Here is a 16,862-nt window from a genome sequence, read left to right as displayed (position 1 = left end):
AGAGCCTTCACGCGCCCTGCCAGCCCGGGGCTGCCGAGTAAACGCCATCTGAATCCGTCCCTCCGGCCGCCCCTTCCCACCGCCCCATTCTGTTTTGCATTTTCTTAGCTGGCTTTCATGGTTGGGTGTGGGATCGCACTGAAGTAATAATAAGTACGTGGCTCTGGCCAAAGGGACAGAGCTGGGAAAAGCAATCTGGCGGCTTTTTTCCTTTTTTGTTTCACGAAAGCCCTTTTCCGTGACCTGTGTTCAGGGCAACCTGACGGAGCTGCTCACCCGACAGAGCTGTCCCGGCTTCCTTGCTGATTTGAGAGCTTGAGCCGGGGTGGCGATGGCATGTACCTCCTTGCCAACGTGTAGGGATGTGGAGAAGTGTGAGATGATACGCAGAAAGTATGTAAATATCTGGAAAAAAGATGTGTTTCTATTTCCCCAGTACAGATAGCAGGCCACGTTCGTAATACGGACTCAGAGAGTTACTGAAAGAGTCAGAAATACCTTCTGAGTGGTCGAAGGAAGATGGCCGTTCCCCTTAGGTTTTAATGATGATGCATTCTATATTTCTCTGAAAATTAGTAATATCACACGTAGTAGGCCCAGTAACCCTATTAATTAATATAGTGGGTTAAAAAAACCTACCCCATTCTTGACCAGGTTTGGTAACCGAATATTGTTTTACACGGGATGATGATAGTGAATACATTTGGAGGGATGTTTGCTTAAATCAATGGCAGATTTCTCAGGTGTGGCGGGTCTCTGAAGCATCCACTTCTTTGCCAGGGGGCATGCATGCAGTGCTCACACGATCACGTTTGTGTATTTCTGTCTCTGCATAAGCAGAAGGGGAGAAAAGGCAGCTAACGTTGCTGGGTGCCCAGCATAACCTGGCACCTGACAGGGGCCTCAGGGACTCCGTGAGAGACCCACACTTTCAAATACATAGCGAAAAACTACGCCGGGGATATCACCCCTATCACTTTGGGCTACTCACGAACCAATGCGTAAAAATTACCCCCTTCACAACCACCACCTCTCCCCCAAGTTCGTAGGCTCCCCAAGCAGTGCAAACGTACATTTGGAAGCGTGGCTTTCTTCATCTGACGTCTGACTGATCTTAAAATGTGTTTTTCAGAATATCAGCTGCATCCAGTGTCCCCAGACGAGAGTATAAGCCACGGCCCATCAAAAGGAGTCCTAGTGAGCTCAATGGGGTGTCCACCACCTCGTCAGCAAAGACAACAGGTAAGATGACCGTTCTGTGTGGCTAAGTGTGCTCTGGAGGGAGGCCTTTGCTTACTGCTGCATTTGGTGTGAGACCCTGAATTTTTTTCTTTAGTTGTTTGGTGAATCCCACCCCCCTTTCCTCTCAGGAATGCTCCTTTTCCTGCTTCCTGGTTTTGGATACTTACGTCAAGTTTCAAAAACGGGCACCAGGAAGAATTCCACCACTTACTGCCTTCTGATATGTTAAAACCCTGGCCAGGGCACCAGAGGGCTTCGTGGTCCTCTGTATTTACATTTTGAACTCTTTCAAAATATTTCACTAGTTTTTTTTTTTTTAAAAAGTTTGAACGAGCATTTGTTGAGCACCTGCTGGATGCTAGGCAGTGTCTTAAATGCTGCATCATTATTTTCTCGTTAGATGCATGACACAGATATGTTCTCGGATAAAATGATCCGACGGCGAAAAACAACATTCAATCGGTATAAGTCATGCTGTAGTTTCTCGTGGTCACCTGCTCCATCCCTGTCCCTTCCCTGGATGTAGCCACGGTTAACAATTTGGTACGAACCCTGCCCTGTCTACACTATATACACATGGTTTTAGATTATTTTCTGTTTTTCAAATACAAGATCATACCAGGTGTACTGTTCTGCAGCTTGCTTTCTCTTGGAGTTATTCCCATGTCATGCATATAGATCAATCTCTATCCCCCTATTTTTTAATGGCTTCATAGCTTTCCATTATTTATACCATTTCCCTATTAATGGACGCTAAGGTTGTTTCCAGTTGTTTGCTAAAAGCAATGCACTGTATCTGCTTCTATGTGCTGATGGGCAGGTCTTCCTTGGAAGTGAAATTGCTAAGTTAGAGTGAATGCAAATGTTAAATGATAGTAGCTACTGCCAGATGACCTTCCCAGACGGGCACACTGCTCTTGATGTAGTAATGCCTGTTTCCCATACCCGGGTCTTTTGACTTCCATTTTTGCCAAGCATTCATGGGTAAAAAAGAGTATTCAATCTTAATTTGCCTTTCTGTGATAACTAGTGAAGCTGAACTTTCCCCCACCCTGTAGTTTAGTTTGCCATTTGTATTTTCTTAGGTCTGAACTGTGTGTTCGTGTAATTTATTCTTTTTCCTTTAGGTTGTTTACTTTGCCTTATTGACTCATACACATTCTTTACGTATGGGGATGTTAATAAGTTTTTTCCCCAGTTTATTGTTGCGTTGTGTTTTTTTTTTAAGTTTAATTTATTTAAATGATCTCTGCACCCAACGTGGGGCTTAAACTCATGACCCCGAGATCAAGAGTCGGATGCTCTTCTAACTGAGCCAGCCAGGGGCCCCTATTGTTGCGATTTTAGAGTTCTTTATGTATTCTGAATATAAGTTCTTTGACGAATATGTGGTTTGTAAATATTTTCTTTCACTCTGTAGCTTCTTTTTATTCTAACAGGGTTTTTGGCAGATCAAAAGTTTTTAATTGTGGTGAAGTCATTTCTCATTTCTTCCTTTTAAGATCGTGCTTTTGGTGTAAAGTCTGAGCTTTCTCTGACTGAACAAGTTCTCCTGTGCTTTTTCCCCAGAGTTGTACACGTTTACATTTCAGTCCATGATCCACTCTGAGTTAATTTTTGTATGAGACTGAAGTTGAAGTTCACTTATTTGCCCATGGATTTCAAACCACCTCTTCGTAACACACTGGTCCATGGGATTTTCTTCCAACACTGTTGCTATCCTTTAAGATTTCTTTTTCAATTAAAAAATAAAAATGATGGGACTAATATGTGTATATAGTTCTAAAAAGAAAGTGGTGCTACCAGGCCTTTAATGAAAAGCAGCTGTCTCCCTTTCTACCCTCTCCTCATCTTCATTTCCTGCTCTCAGAAGAACCCACTTTCAGCTCTTTGTTTGGTATTTAGCTCCATTGTTCTAAATGATATGCTTCTATTGCTAGTTCTTGATTTTTTGGTTTGGGATAAGATCTGTGGTTTCCTGATATGGCAGATGAAGACTGCGTTCCCTGTCCTTAGCCTCCCACGAACTTCTCTCCTCACCTCCTCTTTCCTCCTTCCAAGTTACTCATAATCACTGTTTTCATCATGTCACCATCACTTTGACCATGCACAACTCCCCAACCCATGCTGTTATGTTAAATGTCTTTGCCTCTACTTCTTGGTGAAGACATGGGCAGCCCCGTGACTTATCTGGCACTTCTTGGGTAACATAAGTCCTCCTCTCGCTTGAGTGTATGGATGCAGGATCTTGATTTGAAGTTGGGCTCCCCCCTCAAGCTCTGGCCTATTGTAGGGCAAAGATTGGTGTCAGCAAAGGGATTGTAATTGGCTTCTCCTCTCTTTTTCCATCTACCACTTCTGTTCTTAAAGCTCCAGGGAACATATTTCAAGCTCTCTTATGGGTCTTTTTATTTTTATTATTTTTTTTTTAGATTTTTTTTTTTCATTCATTTGAGACACAGATACAGAGAGAGAGAGAGAAAGCATGAGCAGGGAGAGAGGCAGAGGGAGAGGGAGAAACAGGCTCCTCGCTGAGCCAGGACCCTGATGCGGGGCTCGATCCCAGGACCCTGGGATCATGACCTGAGCTGAAGGCAGACGCTTAACCATCTGAGCCACCCAGGTGCCCCATTTTTATTATTTTTTTAAGATTCTATTTATTTGACAGAGAAAGACACAGAGAGGGAACACAAGCAGGGAGAGTGGGAGAGGGAGAAGCAGGCTTCCTGTGGAGTAGGGAGCCTGATGCGGGGCTCGATCCCAGGACCCTGAGATCATGACCTGAGCCGAAAGCAGACACTTAATGTCTGAGCCACCCAGGTCCGCCTCTTACGGGTCTTTTTAAATGTCTCCCTTGACTTGATGTGAAATAGGAAGAACGTAAACACACCCCCCTCTTTCAGGCTCTCCAGAGATTTCTCTAAAAACCCTTTCTGATCTCCATCTCCTGACCCATCTATAGCATAGATAAGGTTGGGATGAAGAGTTGTGAAAACTAGTTTCCTATCTCTTCTAATTTGGGCTTTGTGTTTGTAATTTCTACATGGCAGTCTCCTTTACGTCCATTTTTGTTTTTTAACAGTTCTGAAGCCTCAGCGGTAACTTCCATTTTTATATCCTATATCAATATTTACAATGTTATGAGCATTAAAATAATATTCACAGCTGTATCACACAGTGTACTATCATTACATTTCCATTGTCATTCAGCTTTTTATTGTTGGTTACTCTAGCTTCATCATAAGTCTTGAAGTTGGGTGGTGTTAGTCCTCTAACGTTGGTCTTTTTCAAAGCTCTTTGTTTGGGCTGTTCTAGTAGCTTTTCTATGTGAATTTTAGGATTAGCTTTTCAATTTCTATAAAAGAAATCACGCTCAGATTTTGATTTGGTTGAGGTTGAATCTATAAATCAATTCAGTGGGGATTTACAGCTTAACAATATGGAGTTTTCCAGTCTTGAACATAGTCTATTTTCCCACTTCAGTTTTCTTAATTTCTCTCTGCCATGTTTTGCTGTTTTCAGCAGATAAGTCTTATACATTTTTTTTTTTTTAAGATTTTATTTATTTATTTGAGAGAGAGAGAATGAGAGAGAGCGAGTACATGAGAGGGGGGAGGGTCAGAGGGAGAAGCAGACTCCCTGCTGAGCAGGGAGCCTGATGCGGGACTCGATCCAGGGACTCCAGGATCATGACCTGAGCCGAAGGCAGTCGCTTAACCAACTGAGCCACCCAGGCGCCCCAAGTCTTATGCATTTTTAAGTCAGTCTCTCAATACTTCATATTTTTCATGACTTTAAACATTATTTTTATAAAATTTCAATGACCAATTTTTATTGCTATGTATAGACATACAGTTGATTTTTATATATTCATCTTGTGTCCTGCCATGTTGCTAAATTCACTTATTAGTTTCAGCAGCTTTTTTGTAGATCCTGTAGTTTTTCCATATAGATGATCATGTCATCTACAAATAAAGATTTACTGGATGTTAAGATGCCTTTTATTTGTTTTTCTTGTCTTTTTGTACCTGCTAGAACCTCCAGTATAATGTTGAATAGAATAGTTGGTGCGGACCTGCTTGCCTTGTTCTTGATGTGAGAAGGGTGGCGTTCAGTATCTCACAATTAAGTATGATGTTAGCTGTAGGTTTTTCATAGATGCCTTCTATCAGATTGAATTCCCTTCCAGCCATAGTTTGCTGAGAGTTTTTATCAGGAATGAATTTTTTTGGCATCTATGGAAATGATAGTATGTTTTTTCTTTTAGTTGGTTAACATGGTGAGTTATGTTAAATTAATTAAAGCAATCTTATATTCATGGGATAAACCCTTTGTGAGAAAGGTTTTTTTTTTAAAGACAATTTTAGAATAGTTTTAGATTTATAGAAAATTTGCAGAGATAGTACACACCATTCCTATATATGCAAAACTGTTCCCTTATTATTTTTTTCCCTTATTATTAACATCTTATGAGTTTGGTACATCTAGTGAACCTGTATTGCTACATTATTATTAACTAAAGTCTGTACTTTATTCAGATTTCCTTAATTTTTACCTAATGTCCTTTTTCTGTTCCAACATCCCATCCAAGACAGTGCATTACATTTAGTCATGATATCTGCTTAGACTCCTCTTGGCTGTGATGGTTTCTAAGACTTTCTTTGTTTTTAAGAGCTTGGCAGCTTTGGGGAGTAGTGTTCAGGTATTTTGTAGAATGTCCCTCAGTTGAGATTTGTCTGATATTTTTTTTCATGATGAGACTGGTGATACGGAATTGGGATATGAAATTGGAAGACCACAGAGGCCAAGTGCCATTCTCAGGGTATCAACATGAAATATTACTATTCATGTTAATTGTAATCGATGCTTTTGCTGACCACCTGGCTGAGGCAGTATTTGTCAGCTTTCTCTGTAAAGTTACTCTTTAAAATATTTCCCTGTGCAAAGGTTTTTAACTACAAATTAAATTTCCTTATAGATATGAAGCTATTGAGGTTATCTGTTTCTTTTTGAGTGAGCTTTGGTAGTTTGTGCCTTTCATGGCATTTGTCCATTTCATCTAAGTTGCCAGATTTATTGGGATAAAGTTGTTAATATATTCCCTTATTTTCCTTGTAAGATTATATATAGACTTTGTAGTGATGTCACTGCTCTCTTTTCTGATAGGAAATTTGTGTCTTCTCTCTGTGTATAGATGTATCAATCTCAAAGAACCAGTTTTCTGTTGCATTGATTCTCTATTGTTTATTGTTTTCTAGTTCATTGAGTTGCACTTTGATCTTTATTACTCCATTTCTTCTTTGGATTTCATTTGCTCTTCTTCCATCTAATTTCTTAAGGTTGAGGCTGAGGTCACTGAGTCCTTTCTTCCATCCTAATCTGTGTGTTTAGTGCTGGTTTTTCCCTCGAAGTACTGCTTTAGCAGTGCCCCATAGATCTTGGTGTGTTGTCTTCATTTTCATCCTCTTAAAAATAGTTTCTAGTTTCATGTTCGATATCCTCTTTAACCCATGGTTTATTTTGAGGTATGTTATTTAGTTTCCATATATTTGGGGGATTTTCCCTATCTTTCCATTTTAGATTTCCAATTAATTCCATTTTTCTTGGATAACATACTCCAAATGACTTGTACCCTTTAAAATTTTTTGAAACTTCCTTTTTATGACCCAGGATACGATCCATCTTAGTAAATGTTCTTTGCTTGAAATGCACGTGTATTCTGTTCTTGTTGGGTGAAGGGTTCTACAAATGCCAATTTGGTCAAATTGTTTGATAACATAGTTCAAGTCACCTGTACCTTGTGGATATTTTGTCTAGTCTTTTCTATTAATTTTCAGGCAAGGGGTATTGAGATCTCTGACTGTAATTATGAAGTTGTCTCTTCCTGTTCTATCAGAATTCTATCAGAATTATGGCAGTTCTATCAGAATTATGGGAAGATTGGTTATATTCCCCTCCCCTCCCTTTGTTCTCATTGACCCTTATTTAAATTTGATAACTCATACTGTTTTTAATGATGGGAAATTTTTTTTAATGCTTTAAATATCCTGATCTATTCTCTCTCATTTTTTTCTTTTTAAAATCCTATTAGATGTTGAAACTTTTGTCTCTTTCTCTTTGGCTCATTTTTTCCTTCTTGCTTTCTAGATTTCTGTTCTTTTTACTTTGTTCTCTGAGAAAATTTCACCTTGTGTATTTTTTTCCTTGTACCCATTCATTTATTTAGCCCATCTATTGAATTTCTTTTTCCAATTGAATAAACTTAAAATAACACAAATTTATTGTCTGTCTTAAGGTTCTGGAGGTTAGAAGTCCTAACATCAAGGTGTTGGTGTTTTTTCAAGAGGCTCTGGGGAAGAATCTGTTACCTTGTCTCATCTACCTTCTAGAGGCTGCCTGCATTCTTTGGCTTGTGGCCCCTCGTTCCATGTTCAAAGCCAGCAGTGGACCATCTTCCAAGCTGTCTGACTTCTGCTTGCATTGTCCTACCTCCTTCTCTGACTCTCACTCTCTTGCCTTCCTCTTCTAAGGTCCCTTGTGATTACATGGTGATAAAATTGGGCCCACCCACGTCATTCAGAGTTATCGTTCCATCTTGAGATCTATAATTTAATCACATCTGCAGATCCCCTTCTGCCATGTAAGGAAGGAATCCACAGGTTCTGGGATGTGGACATCTGGGGTGGGGAGTGGGGAGATGGTTATTACTCTGCTTATCACACCAATAGTCAGATTTTTAAATTTTAACATGCAATTTGAGAAGTCATTAGATTCTTCATGTCTCTCTAAGAATATTAATCATACTTTCTATGTGTGTGTTTTATTACCACTGCCCACCTCCCCTGGTTGTGAGGGAATAAGGGATGCTCTGCTGAGGGAGGTGCATTGGTTTCTGGTTTTCTGGGTGTTTGCGTCCTCACTGCCCTGACTTTGTAGTTCAGGTCCCTGTCCTCATGTCTCCTTCCTGGAGGCAGATGCCTGGGCTCCCCGGTGCTTGGTGGAGACCCGGGATGGGAGGACTCACCTGGCCGTTCTTTTCCCAGAATGCCAGCCAGTCATCCAGCTTCCAGTCCACACCGACTCTAGGCTTTGGGCATCCTCAGGGCCCGCTTCTGGAGCATCTTCGAGAACCATTCTGGGCTTCATTTCTTCCATCTGCCACATCCACTTTCCAGCTATTTCTCACATTCTTCACGATTTCTGGTCTGCCAGCAGTGTTCATTCTTGTTTCCTAACGTCACTTGGGAAATTTTTAAAAATACCTATTTTACGATTGATGATGATTCGAGATCGAAAGGAAGGCTGCAGTCTTGTCCTCAGTCTGGGGTGTCAGCAGCAACCCCCCTCGGGTCCTTCAGCGCATGTGTCCCCCTGGACACGTCTCTCTGCTGTTTGTTGCCCGAGGTGGCTTTGGATGCCGAGTGACTATAGACATAAAGAACCTTGAATCATATCATAGGACAGTTATTCTGTTCTCAATTCTTTTTTCATCATTCTGATTTCAAGGAGGTAAAGCCACAGTTTTGGACTTGAATATTTTTAATGTCAGGTTTTAGCAGAGAAGATAGGCCTTGGCCTGAAAGCCTTTTGCAGGCAAGAGTACCCAGCTTGAATTTAATAAAATTGTCTATTTTGGGGGTGCCTGGGTGGCTCAGTCAGCTAAGCGTCTGACTCCTGATTTCGGCTCAGGTGGTGATCTCAGGGTCGAGGGACTGAGTCCTGCATCTGGCTCCGCAGTGGACGTGGAGTCTGCTTGAGGAGTCTCCCTCTCCCTCTGCCCCTCCCCCAGTGGCGTGCGCGCTCTCTCTCTCTCAAAAAAAAATTGTGTATTTTCCATCATAATTAGTCTCCTGGTTACAGTCTCTATGGCATGTGGCACTAGTTTTCAATTTACATCTTTGACGTAACATTTCATTTAAAGTTATTTGCTCTCTCTTTTTCTCTCTCAAAAAAAAAAAAAATCTTTGAAGTTATTTGAATAAAATTGACTTCATTAAAATATTGTCAAGAGGGGCGCCTGGGTGGCTCAGTTGGTTAAGCAACTGCCTTCGGCTCAGGTCATGATCCTGGAGTCCCGGGATCGAGTCCCGCATTGGACTCCCTGCTCAGCGGGGAGTCTGCTTCTCCCTCTGATCCTCCCCCTCTCATGCTCTCTGTCTCCCATTCTCTCTCTCAGATAAATAAATAAAAAATCTTTAAAAAAAAAAAAATATATTGTCAAGAGCACACCCAGGCATAGTACGCTGGAGAGTTCTTTTGTATCCTATTAGAATAATACCAGTTTCTGTCTTTTTTTTTTTTTTAAAGACCCCAAAGTGTAACCAGTGCTCAACAAAATAGGATTCTCTCACTCATGCAGCAGTCCACGATGGGTGGTGCTCCCAGCGTCCGTGGGGTCACTTGGGCCTGGGCAGCTTCATCATGTGGCTTCCATGTTGTCCTAGCCATCGCCATGCCAGCCAGCAGGAAGGGGAGAAAGAACAGTGGTCCAGGCTAGACATTTCCTCTTAAGCCAGCAAGACAGAAGTGACAGTCTCACAAGCAGGGATGAGAACTGAATCAGAGGACCATGGGTGGTGGCCGAGCTGGGGGATGTGGTCTCTAGTTGGGCAGCCACCGCAGGGCCAGTGGGAAGCGCACAGCCAGGTGCTAGTGCGTAGAGAGATGGAATTCTGCTGGACAGGAATGGCAAGGCCCCCTGGCCGTGGTAGAGGCTCCTCGATTAGACCCTGGTTCTGCTCTCTGGAAGGTGCAGGGGACCTCTCTTGGCCTGTGTCCCCTGGGTCCCTAGATTTGTCTGCTGTGTCTTCACGTTGGAGGAAGTAGGCTTTGGAAAGCTGCACCCTGGGGGACTTGTCCTTACTGTTGCCTGGGGGCCCTGAGGGCCTGTCAAGGCTGAAGGGATGCAGATGTGTTCAGGTTAGGCTTGTGCTTCCTTTCACACACGGTGCCTTCAGAAACCTACTGCGCTTCCGATCTCCAGCTCCCGGGCTGGTAACCACACCCCAGGTCCCGTCCTCAGGTGGAGCTCTGAAGGCCACCTTCTTTCTTTTTTTGTGTGTGAATTGCATTTGGTTTTAATTTTTTTAATTTTTTTATTGTTATGTTAATCCCCATACATTACATCATTAGTTTTAGATGTAGTGTTCCATGATTCATTGTTTGTGCATAACACCCAGTGCTCCATGCAGAACGTGCCCTCCTCAATACCCATCACCAGGCTAACCCATCCTCCCACCCTGAAGGCCACCTTCTTTCTTCCTCTTCTTGTCTAGCCTTCCTTACCTTACAGAGGCTACCTCGAGGCCGTCTCAATCAGTAGGTGAGTGGAAGTGGGGAGGCAATGCCTTTCGTTTCATCTTTGCTGCAGAACTGGGTCTTTCATTTGGCTTAGAGAGTCTCAGAATGATTTGGAATAACAGCCTGCTTGTCTTCTGTTCTTTGGGACAGAGAAGCAGTTAAGTTTTCTCAATGCGCTGGGACCCCACCTCTGATCTTTCTCTCTTCCCTTGTATCTTTGCTTACAAACCAGGCAGTTCTTGTCTTTCTTATAATAATTTGCTGGATGCACCAAGAAGGGCTCATGTACACTAACATTTTATTTTATCCAGCTTTTTTCTTCAGAGCTACTGGTATGCGATATGCTTTCAAAGGTATAGGCAGCAGTTTCACCGAATGTTTTGCCATGACCTGACGAGGGTCAGCGGCTCTCACGCCTCTTTACCTGCTTCTTCCTCATCACTGGCTGCCCACTGCGTCAGCATCCCAAACTTGATGGTGAGAACACCCCACTGCTGGCACTAGGTTGTGTTAGGTAAGAGTAGTTAATGTTCCACAGAGACTCCAAAAAACAGTGGTTCAAAAGGTAGAAATTAAGAGTGGGAGCCCAGGCTGGAGATTCCTCTTTAGGAAATGAGCCCTAAATGGCTCACATCACTCCCACTCCCAGCCTGGCAAGAGCAGAGTCTGATGGCCGTACCTGGCTGCAAAGGCTGGGGAGGGGGAGGGAAGCTGGAGAGCCACATCCTACCTGTGTCCATATTCCTGGGGAAGAAAGCAAGCATGGGTTTTGGTGGTTAGCTTGTGGTTTCTACCGCGGACATCTACTACACGTTTGTTGAGGAAGAAAACATCTGTTCTGTCTCCCGCTGACCTCTCTGTAGGGTCCCACGTAATTCGTTTCCGTTAGAGGGTGGCCCACGCCCATGCCCACACTGCTAGTGGGAATGCATATTAAGGTAACTTAGGAGTTGGCAGATGTCTTCTGTCGGGGGTCAAGTGGTAAATCCTTTAGGCTTCGTGGGCTCGGCCTCTATTGTAGCCATGTGACTTGGTTAGAAGCGGCCTTAGACAATGTGAAAATGAATGAGCAAGGCTGTGTTCCATTAAAACATTATTTGGCCTGCCGGCCATACATAGTTTGCCGAGCCCTGGGGTGACTCACTGGGAAATCCATTTAGCAGTATCTATCGAAATTAATAAAAATGTGTATGCATTCTCAGTGGCTTCGTTCCCAGAAATGTATCCTAAGGAAGTAATTTAAGCAATAGCCTATTCGTCCATCTGTTGCAGTGCTGTCTAGAGACATGAAAAGTCAGAAGTGAAAATAACCTAATGACTGGTGTTTGTTTATATATATTTGTCAATAGTAGGATACTGGTTAAGTAGATAATGGTACATCAAATGGGATATTATGTAGCTTTTCAAATGCATTCACATGGAAATTATGTAGAAACAAAAATGTTCATGGTATGATGGTTGAGTGGAAAAGAAAGACACCAAGTTGTAAGTATAGTGTGATGACAGTTTGATGACAGTTTTGCAAGTCGACATCTGTGTGTAGCCCAGGTTAAAGGGTAGTAGGATTATGGGCGATATTTTCCTGTTTTCAAGATTTTCTTTAATATTTGAATAAAAGATGTATTTAATAATGGGAAAATTGATGGCCCTCAAGAAAAGGTATACTTCCTTCTTTAAAGAAATTGTGCACCACATTTTTTTTTAAAGATTTTATTTATTTATTTGACAGAGAGAGAGAGACAGCGAGAGAGGGAACACCAGCAGGGGGGAGTGGGAGAGGGAGAAGCAGGCTTCCTGCGGAGCAGGGAGCCCGACGCGGGGCTCGATCCCAGGACTGAGCCACCCAGGCGCCCCTGTGCACCACATTTTGTTCCCTGTTTTCCCTGGCCCCCGGGAAGCTCAGTGCCAGATGCGAAGGACCCGCACAGGGACCGTTGATGTGCATGCAGCCGCCTCACGCTCCCCTCCTCCCCTTACGTCAGGGCCACCATGTATCCTCGTTCGCTTGGCAAAGGCGCAAGCGAACTGCCCCAAGACAGTCCCGTGTCTGTCGCTTTAGTTTAGTTTTTAATAATGCCCTCCTTTTACTCTTGAAAGTTCTCTTGTTTGGATGAAAATCTATTGTTTCCCTAGTGTTTGTGGCTTTGCTTTTCGACTTCTGGTCCAGAAACACTGTATTCTGAATATGTGTGTTATTGTTAGCCACTTCAAAATTTCTGTTTGGAAAGAAGCTGGGTAGAAAAACAAACTAAGTGGGCGCCTGGGTGGCTCAGTTGGTTAAGCGACTGCCTTCAGCTCAGGTCATGATCTTGGAGTCCCTGGATCGAGTCCCACATCGGGCTCCCTGCTCGGCGAGGAGCCTGCTTCTCCCTCTAACCCTCCCCCCTCTCATGTACTCGCTCTCTCTCATTCTCGCTCTCTCAAATAAATAAATAAATCTTTAAAAAAAAAAAAGAAAAACTAAGTAAAAACTTTGAAAATGCATCCAACCCCAGGCTGCCCATCGCCTGCCCTCCCCACACTCTGTTGTATCTGAGTGGAGCACAGCTAGCAGACCCCAGAACCGAGGGTCCAGCTCCCAGGCTGCCGTGCTCTCATCGAGGGAGAACTCAGCTCTTCTTTGACAAAGGGTGTCCTCATCTACCTGTAGCGGTACTAACTTTGACCTCTCAGACTGGCAGTGTGGGAAGTGTGGTCCTCTATGATAGTGAAGAAGTATTTTAACCAAAGTATCACTTAAAGGCATAAGGACATAGCATTTGAGTGCCAAAAATATGCCAGGTATATATTATTTGATGATGAGATATATATATCTCATTTCATGGCCATAACAATATTGCAAGGAAGTGGTAACAGTAGAAAATAAAATAGTAACAATAACAATGTAACAATATAGCAGTTGCACTTACCGAGTACTTACTATGGGTCAGCTAATGTACTAAAGACTTCCTACACATTTCTCATGCGGTTATTATGCCCCTTTTACAGATGAGTAAGTGGAGGCTCGTAGAGGTTAAGTGAGATTTTCTCAAGGCCACAGAGGCCGTAAGTAGCAGAGCTGGACCCTTTACCTTCTAGATTTTCACTTTATATCCTTAAGGAGGAATACTGGGGAACATTTAAAATGTACAAGAGCATTGGGAATGATTTATTTCCAAGATTCTTGATTGCGGGGAATCCGTAGCCAGCAAGTGGTTGCAAAGGGAGTCTGCATCTCACTTGGAAGAAGAAAATGCTGATAGGGCAGTGAGTTCTTTGGCTTTCTCATCCAGACTGTGCATGTCAGTGCTTTTGTCCCCTCCTTCTTGGCCAGTAGCTAGGTCCCTGGGCAGATTAAGTTGTTAGAAGAGCGATGGTCAGCCAGAGATCACAGATGTGCAAAAGACGGCTCTTCCGAAGGCTTTGTGTCCAATGGCTGGACTCTCCACCGCGGCCCTTCCCAGGCGGCCTCTCTGAAATTGCCCTTGGCAGTAGCTTTAGCCCCCGACTCCAGCATTGGGCTGCGGTGATTTGTGGGTGGAATTTGCGAGTGTAAAGGGGTCCTGTACTGTTTGTTTCTGGGGCATAGTTTCAAAAGAAAATGGCATTTTATAGCCTGTATTAATGGGAAATTACTTTCCATTAGGATTCTGACTGATTTGCACATAATGTTTATAAAGTAAAGGAAAAATGTCAAGCATTTCACTAACAATTTAAAGCAAAGCTCACGGGACTGTGCCAGGAATGCATTCCAAGAACATTTTCTTCATCATTTCTTTCTAAAGAAACAGAAAAGAGGGAGATGAAAGGATGCAGGTCAATTAAGCAGAATCCATCGTGGGACTGAGATGGAATCTTTGATAATACACTTCTCGCTGCCTAAGAGAAAGAATAAAGTGAGCCAGGAGCAGGGAAGGGGGTGGGGGCGGTGGAAGTCACATCTTGAGATGATGGATTGCAGGCAGAACCAAGTTCAGCCCTGGCTTGGAGGACGCACAGCCCGTCCAAACTCAGGCGCGTGGGGTCACCACGCTTCATCAGCATGTGCTGCTCCCGTGTCCCCAAAGAGATGACAGGGCCAAGAAAAGTCCCCCGGACTGAAACGTGTGCCTGCATTGTTCCCGGAAAACCCTCGGTTTTGAAGAAAATAGTGGAGGAGTTTGCAGCCTAGGCTCACACGTCTTCCCCGCCCCAGCTCATGGGTATCTGGCCCCTCGTTGTCACTTACGGAATTAGAAAAAGTATACTTTGCATTTTTTATCAACTCATTTATTTATGAGGTTTTTTTTCCCCCCATTTAAGTTCTTAAAGAGGGTGTCACTTTATATAATTACAACTTAGGGTTAATACGTTCCAGCTTGAGGTTGACTTTGAAAATATGGAAGGCTGAGGGTAGTGAACACGTGTGGGTTCCAAGTGCACGCTACGGGCATTTCAGAGCGAGGCAAAATAAATCTCTCAAATGGCTTCTATGAAGACATTCTCACTCCCTCCAGGTATAAAAGAGACTTTTATAAAGTTCTTGACACTGCTAAGGGGCTCGGAAATAATGTCTAGAGTCTGAGTCGTTCCCCTCATCAGAGCAAAAATCTCTGGGATTACATTAGAAAATAAACATTTATTCAAAAGTCAAGTGTGAAGTTCAAAACTTGAAGAAGACGAGCACTTTGCAAATAGAAATATATGCATTTTTTTTTTACCTAAATTTCCAAAGAGGAAATTAAAATTTTCACTCAGCAGGGACAGCAATGATTGCTCAGTGGCCAGGTTGTTTCTTGCTTTTTCTTCTTTCCTTCCCATAGCTTTCTGGTTTGTTTTGCTCTCACCAGCCCTCCCCCCATATGCATTTCTGTACATTATCAGCCATGGGCCGGTCAGCACGATTGACAAGAGAGAAACAAGGAAACAGGAGTCCTGCAGTATAGCTCAGAATCTGGCACTCATTAGCTGTGTGACTTTGGGTGAGTTTCTTAACTTCTCTGGGCGGATTTGAACTTGTCCCTAAATGAAGTGATTGGACTGAACACATTGCAAGTTTCTTCCCCTCTCAATGCTATGGCTGCTGCAGTTCTATTTTATGAGTATTTAGCATTCTTAAAAACTTGAGAAGTGCACAGATTGAACATTTTATATGTTCTCTGTTTAAAAAAATATTTCTTTAAAACAATGAAATGTGAGCTATGGTTCTTATTGTTGCTCAGTAGCCACTGATTCAGGAAAGGGGAAGAATCCTTCTCTTATTTTTCATCCCAAGGAAGCTTTAGAGGGAAAGGCTTTCTCACTGCAGGGAATGGCTTTCTGTAATTCTTTTAAACAGTCTGTAAAAAGAATTTTCGGAAAGCCGTAAGGTGTAACTTCGAATTTAGCGGTGGGAACTTTAATACCACATGGCTGAAATGATGGCATGATTTTATTATCTCAAATGCCGCCTATTTAAAAATTTTGATATTCTGCAATGATGATGCATTTGGTCTTTAGGTTAAAATTTGAAATGCCATCATCTCATCATCTAAATATTAATATAGGTACTTATGTTTTTAAAAAATAGTGTAGAAGTCGATGTTTCCAGGGATAACACATAGGACAGCTATAGGGCACAGTCCCAGAGGACTTTATGTTTGAGTCCACGAGAATGACCCCCCGGAGTTGTCCCGTGGGTGTGGCCCCAGCTGTAAACCCCAATGCCAGATTAGGGGATGAGAAACACTGGGGAAGCGTAAGAAAGCAGTGCCAGGTCAGACCTGGCACCAGGTGGCTGTCACCGGACCTCCATGACAGGTGCACAAAAGGGAAGAGGTGAGTCTATAGCCAAGTGCCGAATACTTGCCCTGTCCAAAGGGGCGCTGGCTGTCAGGAGCGGCTGTCAGGAGCAGCTGTTTGTTGCCCAGGAATATGGGCCCAGAAGAGCCGGCCTTTCCGATTTTTCAAGAGAAGCCAGAAATCATATATTTGTTTACATGCAAGCTCCTGATTTTTAGATATTGGTAACTAAGCCACACTGTATGGAGCAAGGAGCAGGCCAAACAAAACCCATCTGTGAGCTTGAACTCCATGCCATTGGCCAGGAAGCCACCTCTGATTAAGGCCACAGTGTGTCTTCGGCTCTCCCTTCACTCGGAGCGCCAAAGACAGCCCACAAACACAGGACCTGGTGGTCCCAGGAAGCTTTTGAGATAACGTCTCAGGACAAGCAAGGCTGTGCAAGGGTTGGGGGGCACAAAGCTTACTGCTCACACCCAACTCCTGAAGCCCGTGTAAGTTGTGGAGGATTGGAATTCAGGTTAAAACAAATCACACATGCTTATTTTTATAGATTACAGTATAATGATGAAGTTTGAGTT

At 43.1% G+C, this 16,862-nt stretch overlaps 1 protein-coding gene across 5 annotated transcripts in view; it reads left to right on the top strand.

Moving 5' to 3' along the window:
* Positions 1-16,862, top strand: part of SH3GL3 (SH3 domain containing GRB2 like 3, endophilin A3) — a 134,854-nt gene that overhangs the window by 107,720 nt on the left and 10,272 nt on the right. For all 5 annotated transcript variants that reach the window (XM_036072907.2, XM_036072908.2, XM_036072911.2 and 2 more), the window contains one exon: positions 1,133-1,242. In XM_036072907.2, the coding sequence (XP_035928800.1) occupies positions 1,133-1,242 (110 nt within the window). The remainder of the gene's footprint in view (positions 1-1,132; positions 1,243-16,862) is intronic.

This window comes from Halichoerus grypus, chromosome 8 (genome assembly GCF_964656455.1).
Source record: "Halichoerus grypus chromosome 8, mHalGry1.hap1.1, whole genome shotgun sequence".
Classification (NCBI taxonomy): Eukaryota; Metazoa; Chordata; class Mammalia; order Carnivora; family Phocidae; genus Halichoerus; species Halichoerus grypus.
The sequence above is the reverse complement of the archived record's forward strand: the minus strand, read 5'-3'. Positions and strand labels throughout refer to the sequence as shown.